We start from the raw sequence: 22360 nt of genomic DNA on the forward strand, positions 1-22360 counted from the left end.
TTTGTGATACGTGAATGAGAAAAATGCGGATCAAGGCCCTTAGATCTATTTATTTTATTTCGGCGAAAAGAGACAAAATTCTCTGAAACTTTCTTTGTTATTTTCGTTAGGTTCAAGTCTGACGGGAATAATATTCTACGACTAACAACTCATTTATTTTCAAATCGATCCATTTACTATCTATTATTTGATTTACTACTCCTTTATATTGGAATGAGTCAAAAGTCAAATGTTTTGGCAATTCCTCGGGGGGGGATAAGGCAATATAATTTTGAATCAGAGCTTTCGATCTTTGTTTATCCTTCGTAGTAATAATATCTCTGGGTTTACAACGATAACTTGGTATATCCACTATACGACCATTAACTAAAATATGTCTATGGTTAACTAATTGCCTGGCTCCAGGAATGGTCGAAGCCATACCCAATCGGAAAAGGATGTTATCCAAACGCATCTCAAGTAATTGTAGTAAAACCTGACCTGTTGACCCTTTAGCTTTTCCAGCGATATGCACATATCTAAGTAATTGTCGCTCTGTCAGACCATAATGAAAACGCAATTTCTGTTTTTCTTCTAGACGAATACGATACTGCGATCTTTTCCCAGAACGCAATTGGTTTTTAAGATCACTTCCGGATCTAGGTCTTTTACTAGTTAGTCCTGGTAAAGCCCCCAGACGGCGTATTTTTTTGAAACGAGGTCCTCGGTAACGAGACATAAAGACTCCTTTTTAATTTTATGGATTTTATTGAAATTTCATTTTTTCAGAATAAAAAAATGAAAACTGAACTATAAATTAAGACTGAACTAAGGGATAAACAAAGCAAAGCTAAATTTACCGAAATACTACAAAGTAGAATAAAATAAATTGTATCAATATCCGGATTTTTTGTATATATAGGAAGTTGCAGCTCCGTTTTATGATTTGTTCGGTAGAGAGAGATCTAATTGTTCCAATACATTTTTTGGTCATGGTTGCAAGTTACCACGACATAACATATGGGAAAAGGAGGAGAGAGATTATCAATCACGGAAAAATCGATAGAGAAAAAGCCGGCTATCGGAGTCGAACCGATGACCATCGCATTACAAATGCGATGCTCTAACCTCTGAGCTAAGCGGGCTCACATAACATAACAGAAATAGTATATAGAAATTGAGGAAACTACCGGATTTTAGCTATTAGCTGATCTTATCTATTAGCTATTCGTTTAATATTAACTATGAACTATAACTATATAACTATACTATAACTATATAACTATATAGTATAGTATAGTTCTATATAGTTATATAGTATACTTCTAAACTATATACTATAACTAACTATAATAATAATTCTGACTATTCTTCTGACTATTCTAACTATATCTAACTATAATATACAACATAATGTATTTATTTATATATTTATATTTTATATATTTATATTATGTTAATTATAGCTATAGCGAATCGGTCCTAAGATAAAAAAAAAGATAAGGATAAAGATACAATCTAAATGAAAATGAGACATTCCTCTGGTTTGATTCGGAAAAGGAGGAGATAGGACAAAAAAAAAGAAGAATGAATATCGACCGTTCCACTATTCCAAATCGCACTGTAAAAATGAAAGGGAGGGAGAAACATATATATGTTGGATATATCTATCCATATTGAATTGCGGATACATCAATGATAGAATCATTTCTGATTGAAACAAGGTTCATTCAATATAAATGAACTGATGGGGGATAGCCAAAAAAATCAAACAGCAGCATACACTTTTTCAATATAGAAATCATTATCTAACGAATTCAACGGGTCCAAACAAACAAAATAAATGAAAAGGATAGTTGGAATTCCAACTAGGTCTTGGTATCAAAGGGGATATGGCGAAATCGGTAGACGCTACGGACTTGATTGGATTGAGCCTTAGTATGGAAACCTGCTAAGTGGTAACTTCCAAATTCAGAGAAACCCTGGAATTAAAAATGGGCAATCCTGAGCCAAATCCTTATTTTGAGAAAACAAAGGTTTATAAAACTAGAATTTAAAAGGATAGGTGCAGAGACTCAATGGAAGCTGTTCTAACGAATGGAGTTGACTACGTTTTGTTGGTAGCAGGAATCCGTCTATAAAAATTACAGAAAAGATGGTCCTATATACCTAATACGTATGTATACATACTGCCATATCAAACGATTAATCATGACCCGAATCTATTATATTATAATTATATATAATTATAATATGAAAAATTCAGAGTTATTATGAATCCATTTCAATGGAAGTTGAAGGAAGAATCGAATATTCAATTATGAAATCATTCATTCCAGAGTTTGATAGATCTTTTGAAAAACTGATTAATCGGACGAGAATAAAGAGAGAGTCCCATTCTACATGTCAATACCGACAACAATGAAATTTATAGTAAGAGGAAAATCCGTCGACTTTTTAAATCGTGAGGGTTCAAGTCCCTCTATCCCCAATAAAAAGCCTATTTTACTTCCTAAGTATTTATCCTCTTCTTTTTTTTCATCAGTGGTTCAGTTCAAACAAAATTCACTATCTTTCTCATTCACTCTACTCTTTCACAAACGGATCCGAACTAAAATCCTTGGATCTTATCCCAATTTGGATAGAACCTGTACAAATGAACATATATGGGCAAAGAATCTCTATTATTGAATCATTCACAGTCCATATCATTATCCTTACACTTACTTGTCAAATTTTTTACTACTTTTTAGTCCCTTTAATTAACATAGACACAAGTACTCTACTAGGATGATGCACGGGAAATGGTCGGGATAGCTCAGTTGGTAGAGCAGAGGACTGAAAATCCTCGTGTCACCAGTTCAAATCTGGTTCCTGACACGTAAATAATGTATCGGATAGATATTCATACAAATTAATCGAGATAGATCGGGCGTTAATAGTCTAGAGCATGATACGTATTTACTCATCTAGATGTTACATATTTACTCATCTATTACATATATTTACTCATCTATTACATATTTACTCATCTAGATATATATATATATATATACCTCCCCTTGGGGGGATTGGTTACATATTTACTCATCTAGATGTATATATATATACCTCCCCTTGGGGGGATTGGTAAAAAATATATGTATGGATGGTTATGGTAAAGAACAAAGTGAGATTATGCTCCCGTCTCTTTTTTCTTTCTTGTTTCTTCATACTGTGCTTTCTCTCATTCAAAAAGAATATTAAGTCTTCATCTATATTCAAAATAAAAATAAATAAGTAAAAGTAAAAAAAAACTTAAAAGTCGAGAGGAGTTAAAAGATAGCAATAGACAGAATGCACTTCAGACACAGTACAAATAAAATCCAATCCCTTTTCATTTCTTCATTTCATATTTTTGACATTTATTCCATTTCTTCACTCTTGCTTACGTTACTTTCCGAGGTCCATCTACATCTAAGTAAGTTATGTGCGCGGTACAAAGTTCATAGTGCAGAACTCTTTTGATTCATCCCATTGTTTCTGCTCATACGAAATGGATATGATCTATTCCAAATTTTGGAATATAAATGAAGTTTTTTTTAGGTTATCCATAATACGAATTAAAGTCCGGTTACTTTCTTTCATCTAGAACGGAACGTAAAAATATTCCTTCACTTGAAAGAAATCTGGAATCGTGTCATAGTCGTATTAAGTAAACATTAATTTCTTATCATTTAATGAGCATCTTGTATTTCATAGAAATTGGGGGTAATATAGTCCTTACGTAGGGGCCAACCTATCCAACTTTCCGGCATCAAAATACGTTTAAGGCGTGGATGATTATCATAAGAGATTCCCAACATATCATAAGATTCGCGTTCTTGAAAATCAGCACTTCTCCAAATCCAGAAAACAGACGGGATTCTAGGATTATTCCTTGGGGCAAATACTTTTATGCATACCTCTTCTGGTTTAGCTATACCATACTGTATTCTCGTAAGATGATACACACTGGCTAAAAATCCGCCTGGTGCTACATCATAGGCACACTGGGAGCGTAAATAATTGTAACCATATACATATGAAATGACAGCAATGGAATCCCAATCCTCGGTTTTTATTTGTAAAGTTTCTATTCCTCGGCAATCAAAGCCCAAAGATCTATGAACTAAATCATGGTTGACTAACCAATCAGATAAACGATCCTGCTGCATCTTCTTGATCTCTCCCACATTTGTATTTGTATGAGTATTTCAATTTACAATGAAATTTTTAAAGATTGACCCTTTCTTTCTTATTCTGCACAAAAGAACCTTACCTTGTCTGATTCACTAATTCATGGGGAGATACTGAACTTTTGGATTTGAAAAATGTTTCAGAAGGTATCTCTGAAGTAGATGGTGATTGATAGAGCAATTCTTGATCATAATTTCCAGTATGAGTACTGCGTCTAACACAAAACTTGTGATTGGTAGTAAAACATCGATTTTCCTGTTGAGACACAGTTCTATCTTCAAAGATTTCTCGAGATATTTTCTTACGAAGTTTCGTTATAGCATCTATAACCGCCTCTGGTTTAGGTGGGCAGCCCGGCAAATAGACATCGACAGGAATTAGCTTATCGACTCCACGAACAGTACTATAAGAATCAGTACTGAACATCCCTCCTGTAATAGTACAAGCTCCCATAGCAATGACATATTTTGGTTCAGGCATTTGCTCATATAATCTTACTAAAGAAGGAGCCATTTTCATTGTTACTGTGCCGGCTGTTAAAATTAGGTCTGCTTGTCTAGGACTCGATCTTGGTACCAATCCATAACGATCAAAGTCGAATCGCGAGCCTATTAATGAAGCAAATTCAATGAAACAACAACTGGTACCGTATAGAAGCGGCCATAAACTGGAAAGTCTTGACCAATTCGAAAGATCATTCAATGTAGTTGAAATAACTGAATTGGTAATTGTTTTGTCAACTAAGGGAAACTCAATCAAATTCATAACTGTCTCAATGTAATCTTTTCCTTCATTTTTATTTTGATTGTCTGAATATTCAGTTAAGACCATTCCAATGCTCCTTTTCGCCATGCATAAACTGAACCAACAATTGGGATAAGCACAAAAATTAAAGCTTCGATAAATACAGATACACCCAATACATCGAAACTCATTGCCCATGGATAAAGAAAGACCGTTTCAACATCAAAAACAACAAAAACTAGAGCAAACATGTAATAGCGGATTCGAAATTGTAACCAAGCATCCCCAATGGGTTCTATACCCGATTCATAACTAGAGAGCTTCTCTGGTCCTTCACTAACCGGGGCTAAAACTCCGGAAATTACAAATGCCAAGATAGGAATAACGCTTGATATTATTAGAAATGCCCAGAAAATATCATATTCGTGAAGCAGAAACATAAATGTACTCCTATTAATGTGGAATATGCTGAATTATTCGATTCGAATCGGAATTGTCAATTCATCCATAACTTCTTATCTTAGGCGAAACAAGAATTGATTTTGATCAAATCAAACTGCATAGTTTAGAGTTTGTTTGCTGTGGGGCATGTTTTGTTTAAAGATTCATCTAATGGAATCCCACTTACATTTTGGATTTCGATTCTATTTAGATATGGTGTAGACATAGGATGCTCTTACACAAACAAAACTCTCTCACTTTGTCTTGGGTTCTCTATCCTCTAGAAAAAGGTAATAAAATACTAAAATATCCTATGCCTATAACTATTCCTATGCCTATAACTATAATAAATATCAATACCCTATAATATAGTAAAGTAAATATCCTATAATTAAATACTATGAATACTATATTCATTAGAATACTATGTTGATTATATATAATCAACATAATGAAATAATAATAATTTCATTTCCTTTTTTTAAAACTTAAATTTTTCAATAGTCATATGGGGTAAAATGTCTAGGGATTTCTAGCATATTCTATATTATTCGAAGTATTCCTTTTTCATTAAAATCTGGGTATAGGATCATTGCTTCTATTGATTTGATACGAATATGAATACATAATCTAATGCATCGAATGATTTTTTATCTTTTTCTTGTCCTAGATTTCATTTCTATTTTTCTTAATTGATTCAATCCGTTGAATTGAGAGGTGACATATAACAACTTATATCTTTCTATACAAAAAATTGGAAACTTGGAACCTGTACTATCCCACCTCCTCAGAAATAAATAAGAAGAATCGAGTTATTTCATTAGAGTTAGAATGAAAGATTCATTCTATTTCGGACCAATCTCTAATACTAAACAAAGATTACGATTTGGAATGAACCAAAATACTTGTTTGTTTTGTTACGGCAATAACGCTTAATAATATAATGGTAAGACCAAGCAATGGGTTAGATTTCGCTACAAGAAAAAGGTTTTACAGCAAACCTATACTAGACAATGAAACATAGCAAAGAGTGGAGTAGTATAATCGACGGAATCATAAATGATTTACATAACATTTTCAAATAGAAAGAATCACACATTATCGAATGATTCGACGGACCAAATCAAATCCACAAACCCACTCAACTCATAGAATATAGAAGAAGAAACGTTAATATATTTAGGCCCAATTCGTTATCTCTCCATTATCTCTGAATCAATCAATAAGGTTGCTCTTGTTCTGCCAAAAAACGATTAGTGATTAGTTAGGGGGATTCTCCAAATACAAGACAAGACCCAAGACCAAGAAAAGAATAGGTCCTAGACCCATGTGACTTAGGATTAGACTTGGTTGGTCCCATAGAAATGAAAACCATACTAAACTATATACTAAACACTAAACTATATACTAAACAAAAATATAATATATTAGGATTAGGGCTATACGGACTCGAACCGTAGACCTTCTCGGTAAAACAGATCAAACTGATTATTATCGAAATGATTCGAACTGTTTCAAAGACCCAACATGCATTTTGTTGCATTGGGCTCTTTCATCAACTGATGTAAAGATCAGTTAGTCCACCATATTTTTTCTTTAGAGGAAGATAATGAGATGGTTCCATGTGCTCTGATTTATTATTTGTATTCTGATCTAGGAGCAATACCAAAGTGTTTCAAAGAAGGGTTATCTTGACTTAGGTCTGCCTTCGGCCTAGATCAACCTAAGTTAAATGGAATCTCTATCGCTCCGCTGCAACAGTCGAATATGAGACTTCATACACCTTAAAGTTCATAGGACGAAAAGAGGTTATTTTGAGGCCCTTATACTCATTATGCCTAGCATTGAATGGGCTGGGTATTTACCTTATCAACTATCAAATCAATGGCGGGTTCTATTTGATTTGGCAACTGAATTCGCGCCTGAATCGGACCGAACCAAATATTTGTCAGGCTATTGTTCTCTTGTTCCCTCGAACCTATGGAGTAAGACATCGATTTCTCAATACGATCAATTATGTTCATTGCATAATAGGCTCCTTTGAAAAGCATTGGCGCGCGTGTAAACGAGGTGCTCTACCAACTGAGCTATAGCCCTTGTCATAGACATCTTAACATATAGATAATTTCTTGTCAAGATGGATATTCCATAATCCACATCATAGCTCTCTGATCTATTTATTTTATTTACGCTTAACAGAACAGATTTATTTACGCTTAACAGAACAGATTAGTATTGCTTAGAAATAATATTCCACCTATAATCCCCGAAGTGATGGGTTCTTTTTGTGGTGATAAATGACCTACTTAACTCAGTGGTTAGAGTATTGCTTTCATACGGCGGGAGTCATTGGTTCAAATCCAATAGTAGGTAGAACTTATTAGATACCGGAGTCGATGAAATGATATCTAATAAGTTTTTCTACCCCATCTTCTTTTTTTGTTTTATCAGATTAGACTTGATTGTGTTCAATTGGCAGAATCAACATGTGGTGTATAATAAAGAACTTTTTAAAAACTTCTCTTTATTATTTTGATGTATTGACTTGACTAGTAGGAAATAACATTGACAGCCTCTACTCGTGTCCTAGCTCGTCTGAGAGCTAGATTCGCTTCAATTGCTTGTCTCTTACCCTCAGCTCTACTCAAGTTAGCTTCAGCTATTTCAAGAGCTTGTTGAGCTTCTTGCGGATCAATGTCAGTACTTATTTCCGCATCATTTCCTAAAATGGTGATTTCATTATTACCTATTCTAGCGAAACCACCCATCAGAGCCACCGTTAACCATTGGTCGTTGTTGAGGCGTATTCTCAAAAGACCTATATCTACAGCCGTGGCAATAGGGGCGTGGTTTGGTAATACGCCAATTTGGCCACTATTAGTAGATAAAATTATTTCTTTCACTTCTGAGTCCCAAATAATTCGATTAGGAGTCAGTACACAAAGATTTAAGGTCATTTCTTCAATTTGCTCTCCTCTTCTAAGTTCATAGCTTTCGCGGTAGCTTCATCGATGTTACCTACTAAATAAAAGGCCTGCTCGGGAAGACTGTCTAATTCTCCGGAAAGGATCAGTTGAAACCCCCTAATTGTTTCTGCAAGACCAACATATTTTCCTGGAGAACCAGTAAATACTTCTGCCACGAAGAAGGGTTGTGATAAGAAACGCTCGATTTTTCGTGCTCTTGCTACAGTTAAACGATCTTCTTCGGATAATTCGTCCAACCCAAGAATAGCTATAATGTCCTGAAGTTCTTTGTAACGTTGTGAAGTTTGCTTAACTCTTTGCGCAGTTTCATAATGTTCCTCGCCAACGATCCGAGGTTGTAACATAGTTGACGTTGAATCTAAAGGATCCACTGCTGGATAAATACCTTTGGCAGCTAATCCTCTCGATAATACGGTAGTAGCATCTAAATGTGCAAATGTCGTGGCAGGAGCAGGGTCGGTCAAATCGTCCGCAGGTACATAAACGGCTTGGATCGAAGTTATAGATCCCTCTTTGGTAGAAGTAATTCTTTCTTGCAAAGAACCCATTTCTGTACTAAGGGTAGGTTGATAACCCACTGCAGAAGGCATTCTCCCCAATAAGGCGGATACTTCTGATCCTGCTTGGACGAAACGAAAGATATTGTCGATGAATAGAAGTACGTCTTGTTCATTAACATCCCGGAAATATTCCGCCATAGTTAGGGCAGTCAAACCAACTCTCATACGAGCTCCCGGCGGTTCATTCATTTGACCGTAGACTAGAGCTACTTTTGATTCTGCAATATTTTTTTCATTAATTACTCCGGATTCTTTCATTTCCATGTAAAGATCATTTCCTTCACGAGTACGTTCGCCTACTCCGCCAAATACAGATACGCCTCCATGAGCTTTGGCAATGTTGTTGATCAATTCCATGATGAGTACTGTTTTACCTACTCCAGCTCCTCCAAATAGTCCGATTTTTCCTCCACGGCGATAAGGAGCTAAAAGATCCACTACTTTAATTCCTGTTTCAAAGATTGATAATTTCGTCTCTAACTGTATAAAGGCAGGTGCAGGTCTATGAATAGGAGATGTTGTGCTAGTATCTACAGGACCTAAATTATCAACAGGCTCCCCAAGAACGTTGAAAATTCGTCCGAGGGTAGCTCCACCGACTGGAACGCTTAGAGGAGCTCCCGTGTCAATCACTTCCATTCCTCTCATCAGTCCATCTGTAGCACTCATAGCTACAGCTCTAACTCGATTATTTCCTAATAATTGTTGTACCTCACAAGTCACATTAATTTGCTGACCAATAGTATCTCGACCCTTAACTACCAAAGCGTTATAAATATTAGGCATCTTGCCCGGAGGAAAAACAACATCCAGTACTGGGCCAATAATTTGAGCGATACGCCCTAGGTTTTGTTCTTCAAGTGTGGAAACCGCAGGACTAGAAGGGGTAGGATTGATTCTCATAATTATAATTAAAGTAAAGTATGTCGAAAGTTTTTTTGAATAGTGCCATGCCAAGTCGAAAATAAATGTCCGATAGCAAGTTGATCGGTTAATTCAATAAGAAATAAATGGGAGTTAGCACTTGATTTAGTTGGTACCACCCAACCGAATACGATTCAATCGTTTACTCATTCAATTACTCATTCAATGAGTCAATTTTCAAGTTCAGCCAATCCTTCTTTTTTTCAAAAGAAATATTAAGTACATGAAATCACGAGTAAGTCTCTTTCATTTCTCTATCATTATAGAAAAACCATCCGTATTAGATTCTATTATCTATAGAATTCGAACCCGAACTCCATTTATGATTCATTATTTCGATCTAATTGGCCATTGTTCTTTTTTTTTTTTGAATAGATATTGGATTTCCGCCTATCTATTCTTTATACCCTTTTAGGATGAATTATGCCTATTTTCACATCTAGGATTTACATATACAACATATATCACTGTCAAGAGTGAATTTTTCTTAGTATTTGGATTCAAAATAAGAAGGAGATCCATTTGATTTTATTGTAAACTTGCAAAACAAACATTGGGTTTGGGTTGCGCCATATATATCAAAGAGTATACAATAATGATGTATTTGGAGTATACAATAATGATGTATTTGATGAATCAAATACATGGTCTAATAATGAACCATTTCATTTTAACATAACATTGAAATTAGTTGATAATATTAGTTGAATATTTTTTTTCTTTTTTTTTATTTTTATTTTTGTCAAAGGTTTCATTCATGCATAATCTATATCGAGTAGACCTTGTCGTTGTGAGAATTCTTAATTCATGAGTTGTAGGGAGGGACTTATGTCACCACAAACAGAGACTAAAGCAAGTGTTGGATTTAAAGCTGGTGTTAAAGATTACAAATTGAATTATTATACTCCTGACTACGAAGTCAAAGATACTGATATCTTGGCAGCATTCCGAGTAACTCCTCAACCTGGAGTTCCGCCCGAAGAAGCAGGGGCTGCGGTAGCTGCCGAATCTTCTACTGGTACATGGACAACTGTGTGGACTGATGGACTTACCAGTCTTGATCGTTACAAAGGGCGATGCTACCACATCGAGGCCGTTGTTGGGGAGGAAAATCAATATATTGCTTATGTAGCTTATCCTTTAGACCTTTTTGAAGAAGGTTCTGTTACTAACATGTTTACTTCCATTGTGGGTAATGTATTTGGTTTCAAAGCCTTACGAGCTCTACGTCTGGAGGATCTGCGAATTCCCACTTCTTATTCCAAAACTTTCCAAGGCCCGCCTCACGGCATTCAGGTTGAAAGAGATAAGTTGAACAAGTATGGTCGTCCCCTATTGGGATGCACTATTAAACCAAAATTGGGATTATCTGCAAAAAACTACGGTAGAGCGGTTTATGAATGTCTACGTGGTGGACTTGATTTTACCAAAGATGATGAAAACGTAAACTCACAACCATTTATGCGTTGGAGAGATCGTTTCTTATTTTGCACCGAAGCACTTTTTAAAGCGCAGGCCGAAACAGGTGAAATCAAAGGACATTACTTGAATGCTACTGCGGGTACATGTGAAGAAATGATGAAAAGGGCCATATGTGCCAGAGAATTAGGAGTTCCTATCGTAATGCATGACTACTTAACTGGTGGATTCACTGCAAATACTAGCTTGGCTCATTATTGCCGTGACAACGGCCTACTTCTTCACATCCATCGCGCAATGCATGCAGTTATTGATAGACAGAAAAATCATGGTATGCATTTCCGTGTACTAGCTAAAGCATTACGTATGTCTGGTGGAGATCATATTCACGCCGGTACAGTAGTAGGTAAACTGGAAGGGGAACGTGAGATGACTTTAGGTTTCGTTGATTTATTACGTGATGATTATATCGAAAAAGACCGAAGTCGCGGTATTTTCTTCACTCAAGATTGGGTCTCTATGCCAGGTGTTCTGCCCGTGGCTTCAGGGGGTATTCATGTTTGGCATATGCCTGCTCTGACCGAAATCTTTGGGGATGATTCCGTACTACAGTTTGGCGGAGGAACTTTAGGACACCCTTGGGGAAATGCACCTGGTGCAGTAGCTAATAGGGTGGCTTTAGAGGCGTGTGTACAAGCTCGTAATGAGGGACGTGATCTTGCTCGTGAAGGTAATGAAATTATCCGTGAAGCTAGCAAATGGAGCCCTGAACTAGCCGCTGCTTGTGAAGTATGGAAAGAGATCAAATTCGAATTCGAACCAGTAGATAAGCTAGATAAAGAGAAAAAGTAAGTGTGCATAATTCAGTAATTCCTGTTTGTTCTCCTAATTGATTGCAATTAAAGTCGGCCCAATCTTTTCCTAAAAAAAAGATTGGGCCGATTGCCGAATAAAAAAAAAAAGAATGAGCATTCTATACTATGTATTTGCATATATCTTTTATATGTACAGATGTACAGATCTTACCTATATATATACAAGATAAGATCGAAGACTAAACAACTCAATACTTCTATTGTTTGTTGTTGGATCCATAGGATTGGATTAATTATGGATCCTTGGGATTGGTGGACTTTTTTATATCTCCTAGTTTCAGGCCATAGATCAAGCCAAGGGAAAGGCTCCTTTACCCATCCTATATATTGTCTTTTTCGTTCCATGTTAAAATAGAAACTTAATTATTTGATTATACGAGAACAAATTCTTTATTCTTTATTTATAGAAATAAACAACTATCTCTATTTTCGATGAGAATTTGTACATCACATGGAAGAAAGCTGTGTCTTTCTATTTTAAAATTTATAAAAAGATTCTATCAATATATATTGAAGTGATACCTCGGCTTCCCACAAAGGAGAATCATTTCTTTCAATACTTACTCGTTCTTTCAATACTTACTCGTTATTAATTAACAATCCTAATGATTAGGATTAGATTCGTATGCTTAATTCTGATAAGAAATCAAATAGTGAAAGTAAAATGATTATCCATCGAATGTATTGTATTTCATCAAATAGGGGGTAGAAAGACTCTATGGGAAAATGGTGGTTCCGTTCGATGTTGTCTAACGAGAAGTTAGAACATAGGTGTGGGCTAAGTAAATCTAGGTGTGGGCTAAGTAAATCAATGGATAGTCTTGATGGTATTGGACATACCAGTAGAAGTGAACAACCTATTCTAAACGATACGAAGAACGATACGAAGAAAAAGATTCCTAGTTGGAATCATAGTGGTAATTATAGTTTCACTAATGTTGATTCTTTATTTGAAATCAAGGATATTTGGAGTTTGATCTCTGATGACACTTTTTTAGTTAGGGATAGTAATGGTGACAGTTACTCTGTATATTTTGATATTGAAAATCAGATTTTTGAGGTTGACAATGATAGTTCTTTTCTGAGTGAACTAGAAAAAAAACTTTCTAGTTATTTGAGTAGGGGGTCTAAGAAAAAGAATCACTACTATTATCATTACATGTATGATACTCAATCTGGTTGGAATAATCACATTAATAGTTGCATTGATAGTTATCTTCGTTTTGAAGTCAGTATTAATAGTTCTATTTCGGGTAGTACCAACAATTACAGTGACAGTTACTTTTATAACTTCATTTGTACTGAAAATAGAAATAGTAGTGAGAGCGGTAGGTCTAGTAAAAGAACTAGAAAAAATTTCAATGATTTCCATGAAGAGGTGGAATCCGATTTCCATGAAGAAGTAGAATTCCACGAAGAAGTAGAATCCGACTTCCATGAAGAAGTAGAATCCGATTTCCATGAAGAAGTAGAATTCCACGAAGAAGTAGAATCCAATGATTTCAATGAAGAAGTAGAATCTGATTTCAATGAAGAAGTGGAATCCGATTTCAATGAAGAAGTGGAATCCGATTTCAATGAAGAAGTGGAATCCGATTTCAATGAAGAAGTGGAATCCGATTTCAATGAAGAAGTAGAATTCCATGAAGAAGTAGAATTCCATGAAGAAGTAGAATCCGACTTCCATGAAGAAGTAGAATCCAATGATTTCAATATAAATCAAAAATACAAACATTTATGGGTTCAATGCGAAAATTGTTATGGATTAAATTATAAAAAATTTTTTAAGTCAAAAATGAATATTTGTGAACAGTGTGGATATCATTTGAAAATGAGTAGTTCAGATAGAATTGAACTTTCGATTGATCCCGGAACTTGGGATCCTCTGGATAAAGATATGATATCTATAGACCCCATTGATTTTCGTTCAAAAGAGGAACCTTATGGAGATCGTATCGATTCTTATCAAAGAAGGACAGGTTTAGCTGATGCTATTCAAACAGGCATAGGTCAAATAAATGGTATTCCCGTAGCAATTGGCGTTATGGATTTTCAGTTTATGGGAGGTAGTATGGGATCCGTAGTAGGCGAGAAAATTACTCGTTTGATCGAGTATGCTACTAATCGATCTCTACCTGTCATTATTGTGTGTGCTTCTGGAGGAGCACGCATGCAAGAAGGAAGTTTGAGCTTGATGCAAATGGCTAAAATATCTTCTGCTTCATCTAATTATCAATCAGATAAAAAGTTATTCTATGTATCAATTCTTACATCTCCTACAACTGGTGGAGTAACAGCCAGTTTTGGTATGTTGGGGGATATCATTATTGCTGAACCTAACGCCTACATTGCATTTGCGGGTAAAAGAGTAATTGAACAAACATTAAAAAAGGTAATACCTGAAGGTTCACAAGTGTCTGAGTATTTATTCCATAAAGGTTTATTCGACCCAATAGTACCACGTAATCTTTTAAAAGGTGTTCTGGGTGAGTTATTTCAGCTCCACGGTTTCTTTCCCTTGAATCCAAGTTCAAAAATGTAAAGTATAGCACTAGATTCAGTTATTTTATTTGTAGCGAACAAGTATTTAATTCGTCGTAATCAGGTGTTTTCTTTGGTGACATAAGTTCTCCTTGTAATAAGAGACAGAGGTTTCGGATAATTTTTATTTTATATTTTATTATATTTTATTTATTATATTTTAGAATATAGAATATATAGTTTTAGAATATAGAATATATAGTTTCTATCTAGTCATTTTCTATCTAATCATATAGAATTATAGTTGATATTACTTATTACTTATAAATAAATATTATAAATAAATAATATTTATTATAATTTTTTATAATATATTTATAATATAATAATGGCTTGATATAATATAATAATGGCTTGATATTACTTATAATAGATATATCATAAGTAATAGATATATCATAAGAAGATATCTTTCTAATAGATAGAAATATTAAAACAGATAGAAATATTAAATTGAGGCACCTATTCTATGACAGATCCCAACTTACCCTCTATTTTTGTGCCTTTAGTGGGCCTAGTATTTCCGGCAATTGCAATGGTTTCCTTATTTCTTCATGTCCAAAAAAATAAGATTGTCTAGACCCAATGGGACCGAATCTTATCAATTTATTTCAACACTGGATGATAATACAGATATTTATCTCGTGTAATATGGTATGATATGTGGCTCTTTCCGAACACACAAATGAAAGAATCGTTATGCGGATATATGATATCTGCATAAATGCATGTATATGTGAATATAGCTGGTTCAAAATGGATTAGTGAATATTTTAAATAGAAAGTCAATGTATCTAACCAATTACTCTCCTAATGTTTCACATCAGAATAGTGCTAGTTGATGAAAGTTACTTCGGGATCAAGAAAGGTAAAGTCAAATTTATTTGGGTTATTCGCTCAATTCCAATCGAATGCACTGGATCTAGTATAGTATGAATTGGCGATCAGAACATATATGGATAGAACTTATAACGGGGTCTCGAAAAACGAGTAATTTTTGCTGGGCCTGTATCCTTTTTTTAGGTTCACTAGGATTCTTAGTGGTTGGAACTTCCAGTTATCTTGGTAGGAATTTGATACCCGTATTTACATCTCAGCAAATCATTTTTTTTCCACAAGGGATCGTGATGTCTTTCTACGGGATCGCGGGTCTATTCATTAGCTCGTATTTGTGGTGCACAATTTCGTGGAATGTAGGTAGCGGTTATGACCGATTCGATAGAAAAGAAGGAATAGTGTGTATTTTTCGCTGGGGATTTCCTGGAATAAATCGTCGCATCTTCCTTCGCTTCTTTATGAGAGATATCCAATCAATCAGAATAGAGGTTAAAGAGGGTCTTTATACTCGTCGTGTCCTTTATATGGAAATCAGAGGCCAAGGAGCCATTCCCTTGACTCGTACTGATGAGAATTTTACTCCACGAGAAATTGAACAAAAAGCTGCCGAATTGGCCTATTTCTTGCGCGTACCAATTGAAGTATTTTGAAACGAACTGAAGTGAAGAATAAAATGAAGAATAAATATTTTCTCAAGATGGGGGAAGGAACTTGCTAATTCCTCTTTTAATACAACTGAAGTTTCTTCATTCTTTTATACTAGAAAAAGGTCTAATCTAACTAACGAATCTAATCTAATAAGTATAGATATAAATTCATCAAACCTATCCGAACATGTATTTCGTAATACAGAATTCATCTTTTTAGGCCCAAGATTTGGAATTGATACCCTTTTCTGGTTAGACGGTGAAACATTTCGAAAGAATTAATTGATCCAGGGGGAGTTTTTTCGTCTCGAAACTCGATTCGTTACTTCAAGTGGGTTTTCGAGTATTCATCGAAAGGAACAAATGAAAATAAAATTGGTTCAAATTTGCCCAATTGAGATATCTGGAATAATATTTATTTCTTTTTTTCTCATTTTCATCCGAAAAGAACTCTTATTCTATGTCTATATTCCTTCTAAATCAAAAAAAAAATAAAATTATTACACAATAATAGGAAAGGAATAGACCCATAGGTCAATACCTTGTTATACAACTCGTGCTTCAAAGAAATATCAGATCAGATAGAGTCAACGAATGAAGCAGGTTCATTAACAATTCAATTCACAGAAAAAAAAAAATGAAAAAAAAGAAAGCATCGGCCTCCCTCCCATATCTCGCATCTATAGTATTTTTGCCCTGGTGGGTCTCTTTCTCATTTAATAAATGTCTGGAACCTTGGGTTACTAATTGGTGGAATACCAGGCAATCCGAAAATTTTTTGAATCATATTCAAGAGAAAAACGTTCTGGAAAGATTCATAGAATTAGAAGAACTATTCCTATTGGACGAAATGATAAAGGAGTACCCGGAAACGCATATACAAAAACTTCATATAGAAATACACAAGGAAACAATACAATTAGTCAAAGCACACAATGAATATGATCTCCATATCATTTTGCATTTCTCGACAAATATAATCTGTTTCGCTATTCTAAGTGGTTATTTTATTCTGAGTAATGAAGAACTCGTCATTCTTAATTCTTGGGTTCAGGAATTCCTCTATAACTTAAGTGACACAATAAAAGCTTTTTCTATTCTTTTAGTTACTGATTTATGGATCGGATTTCACTCGACCCATGGTTGGGAACTAATGATTGGTTCGGTCTACAACGATTTTGGATTGGATCATAACGATCAAATTATATCTGGTCTTGTTTCCACTTTTCCAGTTATTCTAGATACAATTGTGAAATATTGGATCTTCCTTTTTTTAAATCGTGTATCTCCTTCGCTTGTAGTAATTTATCATTCAATGAATGAATAAAGAACTCATTTGATCTTATTATATCAATCAAATCAGAATCTTTCTTCGTGTATAAAGAAAGTATTTTCAATTTGACTTAATTCTTTATACTTTTATCTGTTCAAGGTATTCGTCCTATATTCCAGTACAATTATTCCAGTACAATGACAGACTCGTGTATAGGGAACTATACTAGCTACCTATCTAATTTATTGTAGAAATTCGGGGATCAATGATTGGACATGCAAAATAAAAATACTTTTTCTTGGGTAAAGGAAGAGATGACTCGATCCATTTCTGTATCGATCATGATATATGTAATAACTCGGGCATCTATTTCAAATGCATATCCCATTTTTGCGCAGCAGGGTTATGAAAACCCGCGAGAAGCAACGGGACGAATTGTATGTGCCAATTGCCATTTAGCTAATAAACCCGTGGATATTGAAGTTCCGCAAGCTGTGCTTCCTGATACTGTATTTGAAGCAGTTGTTCGAATCCCTTATGATAAGCAACTGAAACAAGTTCTTGCTAATGGTAAAAAGGGGACTTTGAATGTGGGGGCTGTTCTCATTTTACCCGACGGATTCGAATTAGCCCCCCTTGATCGTATTTCTCCTGAGTTGAAAGAAAAGATAGGAAATCTGTCTTTTCAGAGTTATCGTCCCAACAAAAGAAATATTATTGTGATAGGTCCTGTTCCCGGTCAGAAATATAGTGAAATCGTCTTTCCCATTCTTTCCCCCGACCCTGCTACGAAGAAAGACGTTCACTTCTTAAAATATCCCATATACGTAGGTGGGAACAGAGGAAGGGGTCAGATTTATCCTGATGGTAGCAAAAGTAACAATACAGTCTATAATGCTACATCAGCAGGTATAGTAAGCAGAATAGTACGTAAAGAAAAAGGGGGATATGAAATAACCATAGTTGATGCATCGGATGGACATCAAGTGGTTGATATTATACCTCCAGGACCAGAACTTCTTGTTTCAGAGGGTGAATCCATCAAGCTTGATCAACCATTAACAAGCAATCCCAATGTGGGAGGCTTTGGTCAGGGAGATGCAGAAATAGTGCTTCAAGACCCATTACGGGTCCAAGGTCTTTTGTTCTTCTTGGCATCTGTTATTTTGGCACAAGTTTTTTTGGTTCTTAAAAAGAAACAGTTTGAAAAGGTTCAATTGTACGAAATGAATTTCTAGGTGCAGAGATTCCTTAACATCAAGTTGGTAAAAAGCGCCGAATTTTTTTTGATCCATACAATTATGTATGATCAAAAAATCTGTAAACCTTTTTGGTTGCTTTGTTTATACTTTTTTTTCGTTTTGCGGGATGTCTGGAATTCATTACTTGTATCCTATTCTTAGTAATAGACAATAGACATACAAAGAAAGAGAATACAGAGCAAGGATGGGAAAAATGAAAGAAAGAAATCCTTTTAGGAGGGATTACTAGTCTTACGAGTCTTCTATTCGACACAAGAAAAGGGCGGAAAATCCTTTTTCTTGTGTCGTCTTATATCGAAATAATAATGATTTTTTCTCCTGTTCGTCAAAGATTACCATTCCTTCTTTTCCGGGTCCACCAGAACTCTTTTGGTTAGATTCATAGGAAGTTGTGGACAAACAAAAAGAGAGAAAGGATTAGGGGAATAATTGATTGAGCAAATAGAACTTCTTCAATTAACTTAAACTTTTAACTTAGAGAAATTATTCAAGAGAAATTATTCAAACAAATTATATTATAGAGTTTTATAGAGTAAGTTCTATAGAGTAAGTTCTATTAGTAGTTTAGTATAGAAATTATTTGCAGGATGTCTCATGCGTAGAAATCTATATAATATTGTATTATTCAGAAAATCCATTGATTACTCTTTTCTTGTTTCTTCATAAGAGTTAATATTATGGAGGAAAGGAAGAACAGAGACTATGAATCAATCAATAGATTCAATTCTTCAAAAACATTATTAAGAAACAAAAGAATAGAGTGGTTTGAAACATCAGAGCAAAGGATCCGTTTTGTCATTTCATTTCTACGAATATAATATTTTGATTATGTTGACTGGCCAATTTGTATGTTATGGAATAGATCATAATCTTCCTATAAGAGTAAGAAAAGAACTCAACGGGACCTTATCGCTCTAATTAGACAAAGGAGGGTAAGGTCCCGTTGAGTTCTTTTCTTACTCTTTCATGTCTACAATCCGGTTTATCCGATTACTAGAGAGATGAACCCAACCCAGAATATGAACCGTAAAAGAAAACACCTATTAAACCGATCACAGGAATACCAGTTACAGTACCAACCAGCCAAAGAGGAATCCTTCCAGTAGTATCGGCCATTTCCCCTACTTTCCTCCACATTTTCTCAAATGGTCGTGCTAGAGACAAAAACAGTCATGGATAATTATGAGGATGGTATCTTTCCGAATGGGATAAGAGAATTCCTACTATTCTCTTTCTTTCTTTCAATTGAAGAAATAATTGGAAAATAAAACAGCAAGTACAAAAATGAGTAATAAACCCCAGTATAGACTGGTACGATTCAATTCAACATTTTGTTCATTCGGGTTTGATTGTGTCATAGCTCTATAATTCAAATTAGGTTTATCGTTGGATGAACTGCATTGCTGATATTGACCCCAAAAAAGAAACGGTAGGTACAGCTAGTCCGTGAACAGCCAACCATCGCACTGTAAAAATTGGATAGGTTCGATCTATGGTCATTGGGGGCCTCCTAAAAGGATTTACTAAATTCATCAAGTTGTTCCAAAGAATCAAAACGGCCGGTTATCAATGGAATACCTTGTCGGCTCTCTGTGAAATACTCGTTTGGCCGAGGACTTCCAAACACGTCGTAAGCTAAACCCGTACTGACGAATAACCAACCCGCAATGAATAGGGAAGGTATAGTAATGCTATGAATGACCCAGTATCGAATACTGGTAATAATATCAGCAAAAGAACGTTCTCCCGTGCTTCCAGACATTCTGAGCTCCACAAATTTTTGTACATTCAAAAAAGGGAATCGATTCTTGAAAGATGGGATCAGTAAATGGAAAACTACTGATATTGCATCTTTGTGAGATCGTCAATTTGTACCAAAGGTTTATTTCAAGTATACCGAATCAGTATAGCTATCCTTCCTCTGGCACAGCAACGCAGTCTCGATCGGTACCGAAATGCTACATAATTCTTTTCTTCTTTTTTTGTTCCTTGTCTATGCATAACTCTATGTTATTCAATAGATCAATAGAAAATTACTCAAATTCCTTATAAGATTTCCATTATTGGATTCATAATAGAAAGTAAAGATCTTGGAAAAGCGTGAATCGATGGTTTCTAATAATTTATGAAGCATATTATAATATTCACACAATTCAATTATATGTATGCGAAATCTATAATAAACCCATTTTTTGGTTAAAAGTTTTTTTGTTCAAATCTTTTTATTTCAAGTAATTGGTTGGTCGTATAATACAATAAATATACTGTAATACAAAATACAATAGTATATACTATATTAGTGAAAGAAACAGAACATGAAAGAAACAGAACCCAGTTGGAACAATCCATATCGTGATGCAACCGTTATTGTATTAGATCCAAAACAAAGGTTCTTTCTTGACCAAACTAGAAGTATGGAACTCCATGATATGGAAAGACAGAATATAGAATCTAAAAGGATAATGGAAGTTGTTCGTCTTTGAATCGAGTTGGACCTGAAAAAAAAGAATAAAAATATAAAAATGAAAAATAGAGTAAAGGTTTTATTTTTTCGATAGATCGTGGGACACCTTTTTCTTTTCATTCGAAATATTATGTTATGGGCAATTAAGCAACCTATTACTGTACTGAGTCCAATGAGTTAAAATAAATAAAAGGTAAATAGTATCAGGCCGTTCGTTCCAAAAAGGATTAGATCCTATTGAAATAGAAAGGAAATGATTAAAATGGAATTTTCAAATCCAATTCTTTTATTCCAAAATTACTTAAATTACTTATATTTTATTTAATATTTTATTTAATATTTAAGTATAAGTCCATAAGTAATTTAAGTTTTGAATGAAGTTACACGGCACAGTTCTTAATTACTATTACTTTTACTTATACTTTATATTTTACTTACTTTTACTATTACTTTATTCAACTCACAAATACTTTATTCAACTCACAAATTCCACAATGAATCTGTTGATTCCGAATCATAGGATCGGTCAATGTCACAGCAGATGAATCGAATTTTTCTACCTATGTCACTCTTAGTTAGTCTTATCTATAATGACTGATGAATCCAGAATTTTCAATTGGAACTAAACTAATTCTGTCAATTGATTTTTTCTTGCCGTCGTATTTTGTAAAAATTGAAACTTAGGTAAGTGTTTTATCAACATATGTAGCAAAAGAACATATCTAATTTAGCTCTTTCATGCTTACTATAACTAGTTATTTCGGTTTTCTACTGGCTGCTTTAACTATAACCTCAGCTCTATTCATTGGTTTGAACAAGATACGACTTATTTGAAATGAATTGAATGAAAAATTGATAAAAACGAATATTTCTCTGAGATTCCGGGTATTCTATGGTTCTTTCTCACATCAATTGCCAATTCTTGGTCATTGAGATTCACGGATAATTCAGATTAATATTTAGGGATAGATCTTACCTTTCTTTTTATCCCCTTAAACAAACCGAAATGATTGAAGTTTTTCTATTTGGAATCGTCTTAGGTCTAATTCCTATTACTTTAGCAGGATTATTCGTAACCGCATATTTACAATATAGACGTGGTGATCAGTTGGACCTTTGATTGAGTAATATTTCTTTCTTTTTTTGATTGACCTCCTGCAGGAAGGAGGTCAAATTCAAGTTACAATTC

At 34.6% G+C, this 22360-nt stretch overlaps 5 protein-coding genes and 2 non-coding genes across 7 annotated transcripts in view; 4 read left to right on the forward strand and 3 right to left on the reverse strand.

Annotated features, from left to right (window-relative positions):
- The window catches only part of LOC135657583 (photosystem I P700 chlorophyll a apoprotein A1), a 9110-nt gene extending 8196 nt beyond the window's left edge, over positions 1-914 (reverse strand). Inside the window, exon 1 of the mRNA XM_065175979.1 lies at positions 1-914. This exon is cut by the window's left edge and continues 8196 nt beyond it. The gene's annotated coding sequence lies outside the window, so the exon portion shown is untranslated.
- Positions 915-1051: 137 nt separating this feature from the next.
- TRNAT-UGU (transfer RNA threonine (anticodon UGU)) lies at positions 1052-1124 on the reverse strand. The gene has a single exon. It is a non-coding gene; the product is annotated as a tRNA-Thr (tRNA).
- A 1662-nt stretch (positions 1125-2786) lies between these two features.
- Positions 2787-2859, forward strand: TRNAF-GAA (transfer RNA phenylalanine (anticodon GAA)). Its single transcript has one exon. It is a non-coding gene; the product is annotated as a tRNA-Phe (tRNA).
- Positions 2860-4980: 2121 nt separating this feature from the next.
- LOC135657586 (ATP synthase subunit beta, chloroplastic-like) lies at positions 4981-10309 on the reverse strand. The gene is made up of 2 exons (XM_065175982.1): positions 8353-10309; positions 4981-8287 (listed from the first exon to the last, which is right to left on the reverse strand). The coding sequence occupies exons 1-2, from the start codon at positions 9830-9832 to the stop codon at positions 7932-7934; spliced, it is 1836 nt and encodes a 611-aa protein (XP_065032054.1). The 5' UTR covers positions 9833-10309; the 3' UTR covers positions 4981-7931.
- A 149-nt stretch (positions 10310-10458) lies between these two features.
- On the forward strand, positions 10459-16827 carry LOC135657584 (ribulose bisphosphate carboxylase large chain). Its single transcript, XM_065175980.1, has one exon. It carries the CDS (start codon positions 10661-10663, stop codon positions 12122-12124), a length of 1464 nt encoding a protein of 487 aa, XP_065032052.1. The 5' UTR covers positions 10459-10660; the 3' UTR covers positions 12125-16827.
- LOC135657580 (acetyl-coenzyme A carboxylase carboxyl transferase subunit beta, chloroplastic) lies at positions 13979-14689 on the forward strand. The gene has a single exon (XM_065175976.1). The coding sequence runs from the start codon at positions 13979-13981 to the stop codon at positions 14687-14689; it is 711 nt and encodes a 236-aa protein (XP_065032048.1).
- Positions 16828-17088: 261 nt separating the features above from the next.
- LOC135657585 (cytochrome f) lies at positions 17089-20364 on the forward strand. Its single transcript, XM_065175981.1, has one exon. The coding sequence runs from the start codon at positions 17721-17723 to the stop codon at positions 18681-18683; it is 963 nt and encodes a 320-aa protein (XP_065032053.1). The 5' UTR covers positions 17089-17720; the 3' UTR covers positions 18684-20364.
- The last annotated feature ends 1996 nt before the right edge of the window (positions 20365-22360 follow it).

Source organism: Musa acuminata, unplaced genomic scaffold (assembly GCF_036884655.1).
Source record: "Musa acuminata AAA Group cultivar baxijiao unplaced genomic scaffold, Cavendish_Baxijiao_AAA HiC_scaffold_279, whole genome shotgun sequence".
In the NCBI taxonomy this organism is placed as follows: Eukaryota; Viridiplantae; Streptophyta; class Magnoliopsida; order Zingiberales; family Musaceae; genus Musa; species Musa acuminata.

Coding starts and splice junctions, on each gene's coding strand:
- LOC135657586 (XM_065175982.1), bottom strand. CDS start 9,832: ATGAGAATCAATCCTACCCCTTCTAGTCCTGCGGTTTCCACACTTGAA. Junction 8,288..8,352: donor TATGAACTTAGAAGAGGAGA/GCAAATTGAAGA, acceptor TTTGGGACTCAG/AAGTGAAAGAAATAATTTTA.
- LOC135657584 (XM_065175980.1), top strand. CDS start 10,661: ATGAGTTGTAGGGAGGGACTTATGTCACCACAAACAGAGACTAAAGCA.
- LOC135657580 (XM_065175976.1), top strand. CDS start 13,979: ATGAGTAGTTCAGATAGAATTGAACTTTCGATTGATCCCGGAACTTGG.
- LOC135657585 (XM_065175981.1), top strand. CDS start 17,721: ATGCAAAATAAAAATACTTTTTCTTGGGTAAAGGAAGAGATGACTCGA.